Here is an 18,821-nt window from a genome sequence, read left to right as displayed (position 1 = left end):
AGATCTGAACACTTAGGTTTGCTAGTGTCATATTAAGTGGCTAGCTATCTGTCCTGGGTCCTGTGCGTCTACACAGGCTCCCTGAGACATCTGTGGCGCTGGACGGATGCCAACAACAAAACTGATCTGTATGCTTTTCTCCAGGGGAACTGGAGACCTACTCTGAGGTTTGGGAGCGTGAGGGAGGGGTTCATTGCAGTTTTTGACACCAATTTACCCTCATGCTGTTAAAACATAAGTCTGGATTGTACCAAGTCTAGTGGCTGAACTCACCCCACGTTTATCACTATCACCACACTTAATGACTTTGGGTGGTGGGCCACTTCCCAGACTCCTGAGTTAGATGTTCCTCCTTTGTGCTCCCATAGAAACTCTCCCCCAATATCATACCTCAAACCATACTGATTTCTCTTTGCCTTACAATCAGATGATTGATGAGCAGTTTCCACGAAAGTCTGATCAAGTCAGTCTTTGGAATGTCCAGTTGAGGAAATCTGAATAATGGATATTTTTTTTTATTTTGAAAAGAGATCATCATTCAGGTCATCATGATCTAAGGCCAAAAATCAAATCAAAACAAACAACAACTTGCTTGGATTGACTGAATTATAAGTAAATATGGAAAATGAACCAGACCATGAAAATGTGGAACAGAGCCTCTGTGCCAAGACTGCTGAAGAAGAGCTGAATAAGTCTTTCAATCTTGAAGCTTCGCTTTCAAAATTCTCTTACATAGATCTGGACAAGGAACTGGAGTTCAAAAATGACCTGGTAAAATTCAGCTTTTGTTAAGTGATAACGATGGTTAGAGCTATGACCTAAAGACTCAATCTGTCATCTTTGCTTGAATTAATAGAAGTCTCTGTGCAGTTTTGTGAGATAATATCACTCTTCATTTGTGTACGTCATTACCATTTATGAAGCACTTCAACATGTGTTCTCATTTGAGCCTCACACATCCAATAATCCATTTTACAGAGAAAGAAGCTGAAGTGCAGCTGGCTATGTTAAATGAATGCTCAAGATCATAGAGCTAGTGGTAGGTTTAGAAATCTTGTGCAGTGGTTTTTAAAAAATATTTTATTTATTCTTTCAAAGTAGGCTCCACACCCAGCATGGGGCATGAACTCATGACCCCAAGATCAAGTCTCATGCTCTGTTGACTGAGCTAGCGGGGTGCCCCGTGTGCAGTGATTTTTTTTTTTTTCCCATTGATTTGATAGTAAGTTTTTGTGACCAGGAGAATATTTAATCACAATTTGCTTGACCTAATCACTTCTCACCATAATTTATGAAATCACTAAGAAATGCGATGTCAGACCTTTGTATATTGCTTATGACCTCGTATATTGTTTTGTATTTTGCTTTCTACACTTAGAAAGTCAGGGCTTGTCATGAGACATGCTGTTCTGTCCTGTTGAAGAACGCACATGTCAAAGTCCTTGATGAGAAGCTTTCTCGACAGGGCTGTCAAGGTGGTGCAGTCAGTGCATATTTGTCTTTAATAATCAGTGGATAGGATAGGAAACAATTCTGTAGTCTTTTGACCTGATCCTTTCTACTGTGGATATTGAGTTGGCTCTCTGCATGATCAGTTTGGTGATATGTTTGTCTCTTAGTTGGTAATGGTTCTAATAAATTTAAAAACCCTCACTATTCTAAGAGGGAAAGCAGCATTATATGAACATTAATTTCTTTTCTCTATTTAGATTGATGACAAGGAGTTTGATATTCCTCAAGTTGATACTCCTCCAACACTGGAAAGCATACTCAATGAGGTAAGTATATGTCATTAGATCACTGTCATTTTATGGAATTGATTTTAATGCTTTTGGGTTAATTATAGCGTATGTATCTAGATCTGCACCATCTGGTATGGGAGCTGTTCTTTGACCTAATCAAGACCAAGTCTCTTGCCTCTTCCTAGTTTCCCAGTCTGGGTAGTTCCTGCCTCACTTCATTTCTACTGTGCAGCCAGAAATTTATCTTCAACTTTTTATTGAAGTGTAGCGTGCATAGAGAAAAAGTGCACAAATTTTAAGTGTGTAGCTTGGTGAATTTTCACAAACTGAACGCCCTGTGCAATCAGAATAAAACATTGCTAACATCCCAGAACCTCTTCTTGTGCCCCTTTAGTATCTAACTCCAGGATAATCACAGTCCTGACTTATAGCATTGATCAGCTTTCTTGCTTTGAACTTCATATAAATGGAATTACAGAGTATGTGCTTTTGTGTGTCTGACTTGTTTACCTCAATATTGTTTTTAGATTCATATTTTTGTATGTAATTATTCATTCCCATACATAAAATTCTTTATGTGTATACCATTATTTATTCATTCTACTTTTGATGGGCTTTTGTGTAATTTCTGGTTTCTGGCTACTATGAAAAGTTGCTGTGAATATTATTCACGTCTTTAGGTGTGCATATACATATACACACACACGTTTCTGTTGGTTTTATACTTCAGAATAGGTGTAGAATTGCTAGGTCATCAGATACGGGTATGTTCAGCCTTAGTAGATACTGCCACAGGTCTTTTAAAGTGGTCAGAATAATGCATACTTCCAGCAGCCATATATGGGAGTTCTGATTACCACATCCTCAACTTTTGAATTTTGTCCTTTTCACTTTATCCATTTAGTTCTTATAGGTGTGTAGCAATATCACATCATAGTTTTAATCTGAATTTCCCTGAACACTGATGAAATTGAGTGACTTGACATAGGGTTGGGCCATTTGGATGTCTCTTTTGTGAATTGCCTTTTCTTGTCTTTTCTCACTTTTTTAAAAAATTTATTTCTAGGGGCGCCTGGGTAGCGCAGTCGTTAAGCGTCTGCCTTCGGCTCAGGGCGTGATCCCGGCGTTCCGGGATCGAGTCCCACATCGGGCTCCTCTGCTGGGAGCCTGCTTCTTCCTCTCCTACTCCCCCTACCTGTGTTCCCTCTCTCGCTGGCTGTCTCTCTGTCACATAAATAAAAATCTTTAAAAAAAAATTTTATTTCTAGGAATTCTTTATATATGATGTAAATAGGCCCTTTATTATATATATGTATTGCAAATATCTTTTTCCATTTTGTGGGTTACTTTTTCACTCTATAAATGGTTTCTTTTGAGGGCAGAAGTTCTCAATGTAGTTCAGCTTATTTTGTTTTTCTATTGTGGTTAGTTTTTTTGTGTGTCTTGTTTTAAGAAAATTTTGAAAATTCCAAGGTCATGTTGATGCTATCTCATTTTGTTTTAAAATTTTTTTTTTCTTTCAAACTTAGATCTGCAATTCATCTTCAATTTTTTGTATGTGATGGTGTGAGGTGTGAACCAGCACCATTTACTGAAAAAAATACTCTTTTCTGTGGTGTCATTTTTGTTTTAAATCAGGTGGTCGTATATGCGTGGGTCTGATTCCATTGGTCTTTCTACACTTGCCCCAATATCACATTCCAATGTTTGATATAATAGGTTTTGATATCTAATAGTCGCAGATCTTTGTTGTTGCTCTTCAAGACTGCCTTGCTTATTCTTGGGCTTTCGCATTTCCAGGTAAATTTTAGAATCACTTTATTAGTTTACACACAAAGACAAATACACACACTGAAATTTGATAGGATTATGTAGATTTTACAGTTTAGTGCAGGAAAATTGATATCTCTGCTGTGTAGATAGTAATTTTAAAGTTAGCCTTATTGATAGGCTTCAGGTCTCTTCGTTCCTTCACTTTTTCTTTCATGTATTCTGTGAGCCCTCAACCCTGGCTTAATTTAACTGATCTGTTTAATTACATCCCCAGGCTGCTTAAGAAAATCAGATAAGATTCTGATTGACCCTCTTGCTTAAGCCATTGGTGCTGCAGTTCTAATTTCTGAATTATTTCCTTTCTCTTTGCCCTGTAGCAGTTGTTTCACTTTACAATTCTGAAGAGACACTCTCTCCTTGCTAATTCTAACCTTGTTCTTAGCAGACGTGTGTGTGTAGATATCTGAAAAGCGGTTGGAAATATGGGCCTAAACCTCAAGAGAAATGATACTGAAGATACAGCTTTTGGAGTCATTAGAATAACATGGGACTTGAAGCTATAGGTATGGATTAGCTTCTTCATATAGGAAGTGTGTGAGACTGGAAGAGAAGAGAGCTAAGAATATAATCCCAGGGAATAGTGCCAATTAGAAGTTGGGCTGAGGAGAAAATAAAGAACAAGACTGATAGAAGAGGACTCATAGGTTGGGAGGAAAGAGATGTACTGGAAACCAAGGGAAGAGAAAGTTTCAAGAAGTAGGGAATAGTTAGTGGTGTTAAATGATGCCAAGAGGACAAGGACATGCTAACTGAAGATAGGCCAGTGGGTTTGGCTAGTACCTTCAGCAGAGGTGGTAGTCAGTAGCTAGCAATGGTGGAGAGAGTGGAGATGATGTGTTGAGATTGCCCTCATATGCGCGTCAGTGGAAATGGTAACGCAGAACACAGTCCAAGCAAAAGAGGAGTACGATCAGAGCATTTTTCTTTAACATCTGTTGCTCAGAATCAACCTGTTCAAAGCTGAACTCCTCCTTCTGCTTTATCTGCCATTCTCCTGCTTTCTTAGCTTAGAAGTATCACCCTTTGCGTGGTTGTTCAAGACAGAAACCTTGGAATCCTCTCTGATTTCTCCCTTACCTCCCCACCTCCCAGCCCTTGCCATTTAAATGGTAACTGGGGACTTCGGGTTTTCTCAGTAATGTCTCTTTCATTTTTTCTTCTTTTGACCTCTTCTGCCATATTCTTAGGCTCCACTCTCCTCTTTTTCCTTGACATTGCCATACCTTCTTATTGGTTCTTAATAGTTTCCTTGCCTCAGTCTCCCCCAGGACCCTCATCTATCTTCCTACTACCGCATTTAACTTTGTAAAAGGTGATTCCTGTCATGTGTGCCTACTTCTTAAACATCTTAATTTCCTTCCTACTGTCTACTATATGTAGTACCCTAGTTCATTAAATGAGTGAGTACTGATTATATGTCTGGCATTGTACTGGGCACTAGGGAATATAGTGGTAGGCAAGGAGGACATGGGCCCTGCTGTCATCTGGCTTAATGGAACATAAGGCTTTTTACAGTTTGGGTCCCAACTGATCTTTCTAGGATCTCTAACTCCTGCTCATATATTCTAGGACTACTTCCTTTTCCAGGAGCAAAATCCATTTTATGAAATCACTGTGTTTGCAGATGCTCTTTCAAACTCAGGATGCCTTTCTTCTGTTTGTCATATTTCTCATGGCATACTATTTGTAGTAAGGTGGTATTTGTTGTCTTCTAATTAGCCACTGGCTGTTAGTTAATTCGTAAAGCATCTATAGAGGTTTGAAGTTTAAAAAGTATTCTGCTAACAATAATTTGCATAACTGCTCCTGCTTCTTCCTGCTACAAGGGAGAAATTTTTACACTGAGTGTTATACGCAAACAATGAATCATGGAACACTACATCAAAAGCTAATGATGTACTGTATGGTGACTAACATAACATAATAAAAAAAAAGAAATTAAAACTTTTGGAGTGAACTCTTTGTAGAGACAGGGATCTATCTAGATTAATTTCCTTTCTATTCATCTCTGGTTAATAACCGTGCATGGAAAAGAGATAGAAAAGCAGAAATAAGCACGTGAGTGTTTTCAAGAAACCCATTAATGCCTGTCCGACTTATAGGGTATTTGGAATTGTGAGTTTATTGACCCATATTCTTCCAATTTAGACTGATGATGAAGAGGAGTCTTTTGTTCTTGAGGATCCTACATTGTTAAACATTGATACTATTGATTCTCACTCCTATGATACTTCGTCTGTGGCAAGTTCAGATAGTGGTGACAGGACCAACTTAAAAAGGTAAGTATTCACTTAAATCACACTTGCATATGGTGGCAGTATTGATCATTTAAAATGTAACTATCTCTTTATGCTACAGAAGCCCTGCATAGGGAACAGAAGGCCCACTTGGGTGGAAATAATATGCTTATTAAACCCTAAAGATTTTGGCACTGTTGAGGGGAGAGGCTAAAATGTTGGATGCCATGACCACTGTCCTCTACACCCCCAATAGGAAGGCATAGTAACAGCCAGAGGCCCCCTGGAAGCAGTAGAGCCCTAGGAGGGAGCGTGAGTCAAATTTGGCACAGTGTCTGTGGTAGAAACATGGAGTTTAGTTCACCTTGCCACCATTATGCTCTCTGCACTCCCTATCCCCTTCCTCCCACTCTCTAAGGTCAGCTCCAGCATTCCTTCATTCCCTTGGAATGGGTTCAGAGGAGAATCACAAAATGATTAAAGATTTGGGAAAAGGACTTCTAACCCTAAATAACTTCATTTTGGCTGCTTTTCACCTCCCAAATTCTTGGAGAGCACATGAAAAGGAAAGCGAAGTGAAGGAAGCATAATGTAAATACTTTATTGAATTCATGTGTAATTTTAATGTTGATAAAGTCATGTGTATTTTTCCTTTCTTAAATTTTGCCTGTATTAGTGCTGTCTTCTTTAGCTTGTTGGCTCTTGTGGGGTAGGGACCATTGCTGAATATATTAACCTGTTCATCACTATCTCCTACAAAAAGATAAATGTGTTTTTTCCCCCAGCTTTATTGAGATATAACTGACATATAACATTAGGCAAATGTAACATGTACAGTGTGATTCTTTGATACACTATTTATTGTGAAATCATTACCACAATAGGGTTAGTTAACACCTTCCTCACCTCACGTAATTACCATTTCTGTTTTGGTAAGAACATTCAAGATCTACTCTTTTAGTGACTTTCAAGTCTATAACACGTTATTGTCAGTTATACTCCTCGTGCTGTACATTAGATCTCCAGAACTTATTCATCTTACAACTTGAAGTTTGTACTCTTTGACCAACATCCCCACATTTCCCTCACTCCTCAGCCCCAGGTAACTACTGTTCTACTCTGGCTTTATGAGTTAGTCTTTTTTAAATTCCACATGTAAGTGAGATCATACAGTATTTGTCTTTTTCTGTGTGACTGACTTCATGTAACATAATGCCCTCAAGGTCCATTCAATGTTGTCACAAATGGCAGGATTTCCATCTTTATCATGGCTGAATAATACTCGTGTGTGTGTGTGTGTGTGTGTGTGTGTGTGTGTGTGAGTGTGACTTCTTATCTTTACCCATTTGTCTGAAGGTGGACACTTGGATTATTTCCATATTTTGGCTATTGTGAATAATGTAGTAATGAACACGGCAGTGCTGATATCTCTTTGAGATAGTGATTTTGTTTTCTTTGGATATATACCCAGAAGTGGGATTGTTGGATCATATGGTAGTTCTATTTTTAATTTTTGGGGGGAACTTCCATAATGTTTTCCACAGTGGCTGCACCAGTTTACATTCCCACCCACCAACGCACAAGGATTCCCTTTTCTCCACATCCTCACCAACACTTGTGATTGCTTGTCTTTTTTTTTTTTTTTTTTTTAAGATTTTACCTATTCATTTGAGAGTGAGAAAGAGAAAGATGGAGATAATGTATGTGCGTGTACGCATGAGCATGGGGCGGAGACAGGGAGAAGCAGACTCCCTGCTGAGCAGGGAGCCCAGTGTAGGGCTCAATCCCAGGACCCTGGGACCATGACCTGAGCCGAGAGCAGATGCCCAACTGACTGAGCCACCCACGCGCCCCTTTTATCCTTTTGATAATAGCCATTCCAATGGGCGATGTCTCATTGTGGTTTTGATTTGCATTTCCCTGAAGATTAGTGATGCTAAACAGTTTTCCGTGTACTTGTTGGTCATGTGTATGTCTTCTTTGGAAGAATGTCTATTCAGATCCTCTGCCTATTTTTTAACTCAAATTGTTTGGGTTTTTTTCTTTTTGCTATTGAGATAGTAGTCTCCCTTTTCCACAGTGGATACATTCATTCCAAGACCTCCAGTGGATGCCTGAAACTTGCAGATAGTAATGAATCCTATATAAACTATGTTTTTCCTGTATATACCTACAATAAAATTTAATTTATAAATAGACACAGTAAGAGATTAACAACAATAATAAAGTAGAACAATTATAAGAATATGCTGTAGTACAAGTTATGTGAATGTGGTCTCTCTTGAATATTTTATTGTACTATACCTACCCTTCTTATAATGTGTTGAGATCATAAAATGCCTATGTGATGAAGTGAGGTGAATGACATAGGCATGACATCACATTAGGCTACACTATTGACCTTCTGACAATACCTCAGAAGGAGGATCATCTGCTTCTGGGCTGTGGTTGACCAGAACTAACTGAAACCATGCAGATAAGGGAGGATTGCTGTATTGTTTGGATACTAACCCCTTATCAGATAAATGGTTTACAAATATTTTCTACTATCCCATGGGTTGTCTTTTAATTTTGTTGATTTTCTTTTGCTATGCAAAAGTTTTTTAGTTTGACATAGTCTCATTTATTTATACTTGCTTTTGATGACCTATACAAAAAATCCATTGCCACGACCAGTGTCAAGGTGCTTTTTCCCTATGTTTTCTTCTAGGAGTTTTATGGTTTAGGTCTTATAGTTAAGTCTTTAACCCATTTAATCCCTATAATTTTTATGAGTGGTGTAAGATAAGGGTACAGTTTCATCTGCATGTGATTATCTAGTTTTCCCAACACCATTTATTAGAGACTGTGTTCTCTCCGCATTGAGTGTTTTTGATTTCATTGTCAAATATTAGTTGAGTGTATATACAACTGTTTATTTCTGGGCTCTCAGTTTTGTTCCATTGGTCTCTGTCAGTTTTTATGCCAGTACCATACTGATTTTTGTTTTGTTTTTTGTTTCATACTGTTGATAGCATGTAATATAGTTTGAAATCAGAAAGTGTCATGCCTCCAGCTTTGTTGTTCTTTCTCAAGATTGCTTTGGCTAATTGGGATCAGTTGTGTTTCTAAACACTAACAATGAAATATCTGAAAAAGGAATAAAGTGATTCAATTTATAGTAGCATCAAAACGATAAAATACTTATGAATAAGTTTAACCCAGGAAGTGAAAGAGCCGTACACTGGAATTTATAAGACATTGATGAAAGAAATTGAGGACACAAATAAATGGAAAAATAGCCCATGTTCATGGATTAATATTGTTAAAGTGTCCATACTCCCCCAAACCCTCTGTAGATTCAGTGCAGTCTCTATCAAAATCCCAGTGGGACTTTTCACAAAAGCAGAAAAACCTAAAATTTGTATGGAACCATGATAACTTAAATGATAACTGGTCTCTACCTGCTTCAGAGATATGATGTCTTTAATGAATAAGTCACAGGAATAAAAGGCACAGCATAGGGAATACAATCAGTGATATTGTTATAGCAATGTAATGGGACAGCTGGTAGCTATACTTGTGGTGAGCAAAACAATGTATAAAGTTGTCAAATCATTAAGTTGTACACCTGAAACTAGTATGTGTCAACTGTACTCAAAAAAAATATGGTATCTCTCTCTCTCTTTTTTTTTTTTTTGCCTTATTTAATGTCAGAACTCTTTTGCATAGCATCAGTCTGGACCCTGCTTACCATTTTGACCTAATCTCTAAGCACCCATACACCCATCCTCCTGGTCCATGCCTTTTGTGTACTTACATTCCCCTCACACTGTGCACATTTACATCTTCATATTTGTGTTTGTGCCTTTTTGTTGCCTTCCATACTCCTAGTTATCCATCAAGGCCAGGTCAGACATCTTGTCCCTGATAGCCCCCTAATAAATAGGGTTAAACTCCTCTTTGTTTCATCTCTGTGGTGCTTTATCTGTTGTTCTTTCCTAACATTTATCTTTTAAGCTTAAGTTACTTATGGGGCGCCTGGGTGGCTCAGTCAGTTAAGCGTCTGTGTTCAGCTCAGGTCATGATCCTGGAGTCTGGGAATTGAGCTTAGAGTTGCGTCGGGCTCCCTGCTCACTGGAGAGTCCCCTTCTCCTTCTACCCCTCTCCCTGCTCCTCTGCATTCCCTCCCGTGCATGCGCTCTCTCTGTCTCTCTCAAAATCTTAAAAAAAAGAAGATTAAATTATTTATTAGTCTCTCTAGCTAGGCTGCGAGGTCCTTGAGAATAGTAACCTTGACTGACTTTTTTATCCTCAGAGCATACTTTCAGTCACATAGAAGAGGTGCTCAGTGTTTGGTAGAAAATTAAAAAATATTTTTTGTATGATGATGAGTTGGGTAAGTGAAAGGAGCTGTTAGTAGGAGCAGCAGAGAAAGAATGAGTGGGGAATTTGAGGTGCTTGGTGGAAGAATGAGAGAGGGCAGTTAAAGATAGGAGGGCAAGAAAGGTGGGCAAGGGTAGAAGGTCGATGGAGGTAATGTAGACATGCAGGGCAGGATAGGCAACCTTCTGGTGAGTGGTAGAACCTCTTGCCATAGTTTAAGGTGGGTGAGGAACAGTTTGAATCAGTGAAAATGGGAATGGTGGCTTTTTCATTTTCCTGCTTGTGCTTCTCTGAGGTTCAAGGCAGGTTTAGTACAACATCTTAATGTAGGACTGTGGGACTCTCTATACCTCATTGCAAACAGAGCTAACAAATACAGTCAGTGTTGTTTTCTACATTTCTGATTTTTATGTGTTTTTTGGACTTTCAAAGCTTTGAGACCCTCCTTTTTCAAAAATTTTTTAATGTTCTTAAACATTTTTCTTTTTTTTCTTTTAATTTCTTTTTTTAGGAAGAAGAAATTACCTGATTCTTTTTCACTCCATGGGTCAGTTATGCGACATTCACTTTTGAAGGGAATTTCTGCCCAGATAGTGTCTGCAGCTGTAAGTATTTTGTTCTCTTCCCCAGCTTTGTAACCTGCAATGGCATAATGAAGTAGGAATGAGCATAAAACAAAGCACAGCACTTCTCTTGGCCCGAGGCTTAAAAAAAAAAAAAAAAAAAAAAAAATCTGGCTTTCATGGGTTTTGTGTGATTGTTTTTGACTCATAAGACATGGCTACACATCTTGACGTAGAAATTAGTGCAGCCATGAAATAAAGGTCTGCTCAGAGTCTCTGGTGTGCCTAAATGAAATATGGCAGCAAGCCTAAAAGGAACACTATCTGCCTTTTCTTTGAATTCCTTTTTAGTTTAGTTGCCATCTTGTGTATTTGGTTGAGTTAGAGTACTTGTTTTTTTTTTTTAGTCTTTTCATATGGAGAAATGATTGATCAGAATCTTTTACAACTGAGTGATTTTCTTGTAATTCACAAAACTCTTTTCATGTACCTTATTTTATTTACTCTTACAACTTTGAAAGTAAGGAAAGCCATATCTTGTTTTACAAATGAGAAGAGAGGCTCAGAGAGGTGATATATTAACTTGTCTTACATCATTGGGTTAGGAGATAGCAGAACAATTACTCAAAATTGGGGTTTCTGGCTCCAGCTGCAGTGCTGCTTTGTTGTGAAATGGAGGTGGTACTAGTGAATGTGGCCGGTGTGTAATGGCTGGAACAAAGTAGCTGGGGTCTTTTTTGAAAACTTTTTAGAGCACTGAGTGGATGCAGAAATATTTAATAGGTCATCAAGACAGTAGATGCTGATTCTGTTATGTTTTGTCAAATTTTCCTTTGACCTCAAAGCCTGTAATTCTGTGTGGTCTTTCAGTTTTAGTTTTCTGAATTCATTGTGTAGATCTTATGTATAATGTGATGATGACAAAGATGACACATTCATATCCCAGGAACTTTGACTTTTTTAATGTTTTCATGGAGTTTAATTGATATTTTGCATATTCAGTTTGGACAAAGTTTTAATTTTCCAGAAGGGTAAGAGCTTGATATAGGAGTGGCATCATGATATCATAACCATATTGCAGTTGTCAGATTTATCCAAGAAAGCTTTTGTTGTAGAAACCAAACCAAACCAACAAAAAAAGCAAAAAAGAAAGAAAGTGTTCTCTGTGGGCAGTTGGTACACCCTGACCCAGCTCATATATCATGAAGTCAATTTAAATAGAGAGATAGTCAAGCCATGGAGGGAACCTGGGCAATTGTCCTTCCTCTTTTAGGTGGAGAGTAACTCAGATTTGCTAGAATGGGAACCACCTGTTGAGGATTACATTTCCATGACGTTTCTGAATTTAATCCTTATGTAGGTGATGAAATTCATTCCTTTCAAGATCAAGATGAACCAGAACAGTCATTTGACCCACCTGTGCAGTTTTAAAAATATTTTGAATAATGGAGACTGAACTAAAACTCAGACACTGAACATTGATTAGATAAATCTGTTATTTAAAAAGGGTTTCTTCTCCCTCTTGAAGAGGAGGGAAAAATTCTAATAAATCCCAGAGTGTTTGCATTCTATTCTTATTTCGTTGCTATGGCTGAGCTCCTTTGGTCTGTTAAAATGAAAACTGCTTTTCCTGTGACAGTGCTCATACTCTGCCTTCCTAATGTTGGATTACCAGCTCAATTTAAATTGTATGCTTTTCTGTGATGGTTGGTTTATTAACATGTAAAGCTAGTTATATTTTGGGGTATCTCTCCTGAATAGTTGTTCAATAATGCCTTCAGCCGTGTGGATAGCGATAGCGATGTTATTAGGGTTTCCTGGGGCCTAGCTCATCATGGCTTCGTAGTCCATGCGTGGAGAACACTTAGATGAGACTTCTGGAGTTGTGAAGGAAGTTCACAGCTCATTCACAGATAAAAGTACTATGACAAATGACTATACTTTAAACTAATTCAAATTAATTTTAAAGAGTATTTAACACTTTTATGATCACCTAAGATAGTAGAGATACCTTAGCACAGCGTTCCAAAATGTGTCCAATGTGTGAGAAGCTCCTGCCATGCTGATTAAAATGCAGTTTCCTGGGCAGCACCCCAGACCTACTGAGTTGGCATCTTTAGCAGTACAGCATAGGGATCTGCATTTTAACAGGTATCTTAGATGATTTTACTGCAGCCTGGCTTTCGAGAATCACTTCTCTAAGATGTTGCAACACCAGTACTAAAATTCTGTAATCTCCAAAGTGCTTCCCACATCGTTGGTTTTTTAGCTTTTATTTATTTATTTATTTATATTTATTTATTTATTTATTTATTTATTTTTGTTATTTAGCTTTTAAAGTAAGCTGACTTCTGATTTCATTATTCAGGCTCCATTTCAAATTTACTTTATGTTCTTCATCTGCTTGCTCATTTTTTTTCCCCCTATCCAGGACACACATCAGTCATTCATAAGATATTTATTGAATGCATCTTAATTATCAAGCATGTTAGGTATACCTTACACATATCCATTCAAGGTTGGGTATATCCTGCTATCCAGAACATTGAACATGGCAGCCTCGTGATTGTTCTTCTTTATATTCCTGTTCACTGGAATCAGCTTCTTGAGTTAGTTCCTAGGAAGCTCTATAAAGTTGTATAAAATAGATTCTGCCTTCTGAGAGATTCTAATAACTAATCGACCACATTGACAGGGACAGACAGGAGAGAAATGTAGAAGTGGTATTAAAGGGCCTGGCCTGGGAACTGAAGCTGAGTTTGAGACCTATTTCTACCACTTCTTGAGTAATCTTGGGCAAGTCAGTTATGCTCTTTAAAACTTCTGTTTTCTTAATCTGGAAAGTCAGAATAATACATGTTTTATCTGTCTCATCACTACAGTGCTAATCACTGTAAGCTCTTATTATTTAAAGCTATAAAAGCATCAAATAGATACCTTTACATTTATATGATACTTTACATTTAATTTGATCCTCAGGACAACACATTGAGGTATATAGGGCAGTATTTGCTATTTCCTTTAACAGATGAGGAGACTAATAACCAGAGGGTTAGGTGACTTTTCCAAGGTCATACAGTTACTGTACAGAGTTAATTTTTTATTTTCTTATGCTTGAGGACTGATTGAATACACCCTTCTTGGGTTTAATTGAAGGGTTATTGGATAATCTGCTGGATAGGAAGCTTAGAGGAAGAATATTTTAGCATGTTTCCCTTTCCTAAAATCTTTATGTACTGCTCTCATTTTAACCTGTAGTGCTTCGAGTTTATTCACATTATTGAAAATGGAACTTCTTTCCTCTCTTTGTTTTCAATTATAATCAGTACCTTTCCTAAAGCATTTGTTAAAGTTGGTAAAATAAAATAATCTGCTCTAATGCTTTTTATATTTTGTTGTTTTGTACAACTTTTGTGGTTTCTCTTAGTTGGGGGCAAAAATGAAGGTTCCATCTCTTGTCTGAATTGATTTGGATCAAAGTATATGTAAAGAGAGGGCCTTATATAATTTTCTGTTTAAAAATGAGAGTATCTTTTCAAATATTCTTTTAATTTCGCTTAGGACAAAGTGGATGCTGGCTTGCCTACAGCAATTGTAAGTACACTTTAAATAATCCTTTAAAGGTAAGCTTTCTATTTGATTGGGTTTTCTTAGATTTATTCTTCTAATGTTCAAAGTTATTGCATAAATTATTAGGATAATAAATTCATAGGTCATTTACTGCCAGTAATCAGGTTTAAAATTTTTCCATATTGAATGTTCTCTTTCTTTCTAGTGTATTGTTATTCTTTAGGCTTTTGTTTGAGAAACATATAATGGAATAATGATTAGCCTTTTCCAGGTTTATTTATATGTGGTCCTCCCATGCCCAAGTAAATTTGCTCCTTCTGTGATTTGGCCTCCCTTTGGTTATAAGGGAGTGGAAAACAGCATTTGGTGAAATCACTTTGTGGTAAATAGTACATTTAATAGTTCTGAACTCCCTTGCCAAGCCTGCCAAATAGTAAATCTGTGGCGCGATTATAGAGAACTGGGGAATATTGAAAGCACACTAGTGCCTTTTTTTCTTGAATACTTCCAGCTGCCTCCTGTAGCTTTCTTATTAGTTAGTCGATTGGTGAGGAAGTGGGCTGAATTTTGAATATTTCTGGTGCCTTTTGGCTCCTGTGAATAAACTGAAGGGCTTTCTCACCCCTTTCCCACACTTCATAGCTGGCTCTTGGTTGGGTAGCATAAGTACCTCTTACTTTGTCTGGACCCCTGAATTTTTTTTTCTTTAAATAGCTTTAGAGGAAGCTAAGTGGTGTGTTTTTGTCTATAATGTTGAACATATGATATTTTGATATTGTTACCCTTGGAGTAAATTTAGAGGGATTCCCAGAAATAAAACGTTCTGAGTTTCATTTCCCGTTTTGCCTCCTAGATGAAATTCTCCTTATTTATAATAGTTGGTATGTCATCTGGTGCCTCAAGGAAAGAAGACCAACAAATTCAATTCGGATTGTTTCAAGATCCTTGATGTAATATTTCAAAGTGTAATCTTCCCTTTTGTTCTCAGGCAGTGTCCAGTCTGATAGCTGTGGGTACATCTCATGGATTGGCTTTAATATTTGGTAAATTTTCTAAGTACTTTCCTACTATAGATATTAAGTATCCTTTTGGATTTTGTATCTTTTAATAGTTTAATTGTAAACTTTATTTTCTTGTGAAAAAGTCAGAAAAACTTGAAAAGTGGCAGTCAGTAGGGTTTATTTATTTATTTATTTATTTATTGTCTTAGGGGGAGAGAGTGCACACGCGCCCGCTGTGCACAAGCAGGGGGAGTGGCAGGCAGAGGCAGAGGGAGAGGGAGAAGCAGGCTTCCGCTGAGCAAGGAGCCTGATGTGGGACTGAGTCCCAGAACTCTGGGATCAGGACCTGAGCTGAAGGCAGACGCTTAACTGACTGAGCCACCCACTACTGAGGACTGAGTCAGTAGTTTTGTAATTAAAATTACTTGACCCAAGTTCATTTTATTGCTCATTGCAAGTTTTTCTTCTTCATGAATTTATAAGTTATCACATCTTTGACCCTCCAGACCTAGACAGAAAGAGTATAAAGTTGGAAGGGACCTTGGATTGCCCTCTTGTTTGCCTCAGTTTGTGCTGGTGGTGATTTTTTATTCTAAATCATATCCTAGCAGGTATTCTGAAAGATCTTCAGGGAAAGAGATTCACAGGCTTTCTCAGTAATTTTTCATAACTCAAACTGATAATAAGTTCTTTTTCATTTACATTGTAAATCCCTCTAACCTGAAAAGTTTCTAGCCCATAATCACATTGATTTATTGTTTGAGAAGTTAACATTCATTTATATAGTAGATGATAGTATTTTAAGTATTTTCTCTTTTTTTTCCCTACATGAGACTAAATAGCCCTGTGCTTTACTTTTGAATTCAGTACTTTGAGCAGAACATCTTCTTCCGTTTTTTTATTTAAAAACTATTAGACAATATTTTTCTCTCGTTTTTAATATTCTCTTCTGCATCTTCAGTCTTTTGCATCTCTCTTAAATGGATTTTAGTAAGGAATCTACAGGATGGTGTATAAGGGTTACCTGGGAACACTTTAATAAACAGTACTACAGTACAACAATTTGATCTCTGTTGGCCTTGCATCATTATTTACCATATGAGTGAAAAACTTTTTTTTTCACTTGTTTTTGAACAGTTTGAATTCCTGTTTATAAATATGCTAAAAATCTTAATTATCATATGATTTTAAGATTTTAAATCTTAATTATGATTATGTGATTATAATTATGTGATTTTAATTATGTGATTTAAGATGATAATCTTAATTATCATGTGATTGATTTAAATAATAGAGTTTTATTGTTTGGGAGTGGGAAGAATGAACACGAAAATATTCTCTTGAGAGAACTTTAGAATTGATTCATTGAATAATAATTTTTTTCTTATTTCATAATTGACATGTGTTAATAGTAGAAAATTTCGATGCACAAAAGATTGAAGATATAAAATAACAAACCCTACCATCCAGGAATAATCCCTAACATTTCTGTATGGCCCTCTGATCTTTTTTTTTTTTTTTTTTTTGTACATCTGTATGTACACCCAAAATGGAATCATGTTAATTTGTAACCGGCTTTTTCATCATAATGAACATCTTCACATGTAATTATATATTCATCTGTAACATTTTTAATGGCTACATAGTAGTCTTTTGAATGGATTCACCATAATTTACTTAACCACTTCCTACACTAAGACATTTGGGTTGTTTCTAAACAAACAGTATAGCAGTGAACATCTTTGTAACTGCATTTTTGTGCACATGATTACTTCTTTAGAACCAATTCCTAAAGGTGGAATTGCTTAAGGTCAGGGTATGAACATTTTATTTTTTATTTTTATTTTTTCCAGGTTTCATAATTTAATTAGGAACATTTTAAACACTTATGATATTACCTAATTGCTTCTAGAACGTTTTACCAGCCTGCTCTCCTATCAGGTGTAAGAATGCTTATTTTCCTGGGGAGGCATAATTGGTGTTAGATTGAAAGGATTTGGGGAAAGGATCTTAAGAGGACCTTTAGTTTAGTCCCCTTATTTTACATATGAGGTGACTGAGAACTAGAGAGACTAAGAGAGATACACGGAGCCAAGTTCAGAATCAAGAAATACTGAATCCTAGATCAGTGCATTTTCACCATTCTCAGTAATTCTGTCCTCAGAGAAAAGGAGGCAAATTCCAAGATAAATGAAGAAAAGAATAGAAGAACTAAGATGAATGAGAATCAAGTATAATGTATATGTTTATCTGTCAGCAGAATGCATGTTGATTTTTTGTTCCCACTCACCATTGTTCACTTTTCCTCAACTCCATCCTGTTTAACATCCCTTCCTTACTGCAGGGTTATAGGAATATGTGTCTGTTATAATCAAACCCATGTAGAGCTATTGCAACAAATTAAATGAATACTTTTTTTTTTTTTTTAAGATTTTATTTATTTATTTGACAGAGAGAGACAGCCAGCAAGAGAGGGAACACAAGCAGGGGGAGTGGGAGAGGAAGAAGCAGGCTCCCAGCAGAGGAGCCTGATGCAGGGCTCTATCCCATAATGCTGGGATCATGCCCTGAGCCGAAGGCAGACGCTTAACGACTGAGCCACCCAGGCGCCCCTTAAATGAATACTTTAAAAATAAAATCTCAACAGAGGAGAAGAGTACATTGTCTTTTGCTACTGTCTTCTTAATTTCCTTGGGACTGCTTCTTAATTTTTTAAGGTCTCAACAGCTGTTTTAGATATGATGAAATGGTAATCTTTCATTACAGTCTCATGGAAAAGGAATATGCCAAAGTGGACATTTTGAGAAAGAATCATTCTGATAATGCTTTGGGTCTTTAATCATGCAGTTAGTAACTTTTACTCAATATTTTTGTGAAAATCTGATTATTTGGACAGTGAATTTTAACAAATGGATTAAAAATTGCCTGAGTGGCAGTAACAAATGGCAGAGTGATGATACTGTGAAGTGTCTGGGTTAAATTTGATCTCATTTAAATATCTTTGTTGATCATAGGAAAAGTGTAGCAGGAAGAATTGTACTTGTTTTAAGTGACATTAGGTTCTTTTTGCAATAGAGGCCTGGGTCATTAAAACACTGATCATTGTAAGCTTCTTAAAAGTGATGTATATTGCTTATTTTAATGGACTATAGTATGTGATATTTATTATATATCTTGGCTCTTTCTTATATATAGGATCTCAAAATTCAAATCTTCATAAAGATGTGTCCGTATTCCAAGGCCCTATTTTTTTGGGTTGTTAGTATACTTTAGTAGATTATCTTTTTGAAGTTGTTTTTATTTCTATCAAACTTCCTGGACTTGGATTTATTTACTGTGCTATAATTCAGTTATTAGCATTTTCTCTTTCCCATAATCAATACCTGAATATAATCATAAATTGGTTAATTACATTTAGTATCATTCCCAGAGATAACTAAATGTTGTCACTTATACTTTTGAAATTTTACCTGTCTTTTCTCTGAACTTTTGAACTGATTTCTTGCTTTT

The 18,821-nt window shown here is 36.8% G+C and overlaps 1 protein-coding gene across 1 annotated transcript in view; it reads left to right on the top strand.

Annotated features, from left to right (window-relative positions):
- Positions 1–18,821, top strand: part of VPS8 (VPS8 subunit of CORVET complex) — a 246,405-nt gene that overhangs the window by 10,800 nt on the left and 216,784 nt on the right. Inside the window, exons 2-7 of the mRNA XM_008705231.2 lie at positions 529–771; positions 1,710–1,778; positions 5,724–5,854; positions 10,689–10,782; positions 14,302–14,334; positions 15,299–15,353. Coding sequence (XP_008703453.1) covers positions 619–771; positions 1,710–1,778; positions 5,724–5,854; positions 10,689–10,782; positions 14,302–14,334; positions 15,299–15,353 — 535 coding nt within the window. The 5' untranslated portion in view covers positions 529–618. The remainder of the gene's footprint in view (positions 1–528; positions 772–1,709; positions 1,779–5,723; positions 5,855–10,688; positions 10,783–14,301; positions 14,335–15,298; positions 15,354–18,821) is intronic.

The sequence above is a fragment of the Ursus maritimus genome, unplaced genomic scaffold, assembly GCF_017311325.1.
Source record: "Ursus maritimus isolate PB19 unplaced genomic scaffold, ASM1731132v1 scaffold_4, whole genome shotgun sequence".
In the NCBI taxonomy this organism is placed as follows: Eukaryota; Metazoa; Chordata; class Mammalia; order Carnivora; family Ursidae; genus Ursus; species Ursus maritimus.
Note: the sequence above shows the minus strand (reverse complement) of the source record. Positions and strands in the feature narration are given on the sequence as shown.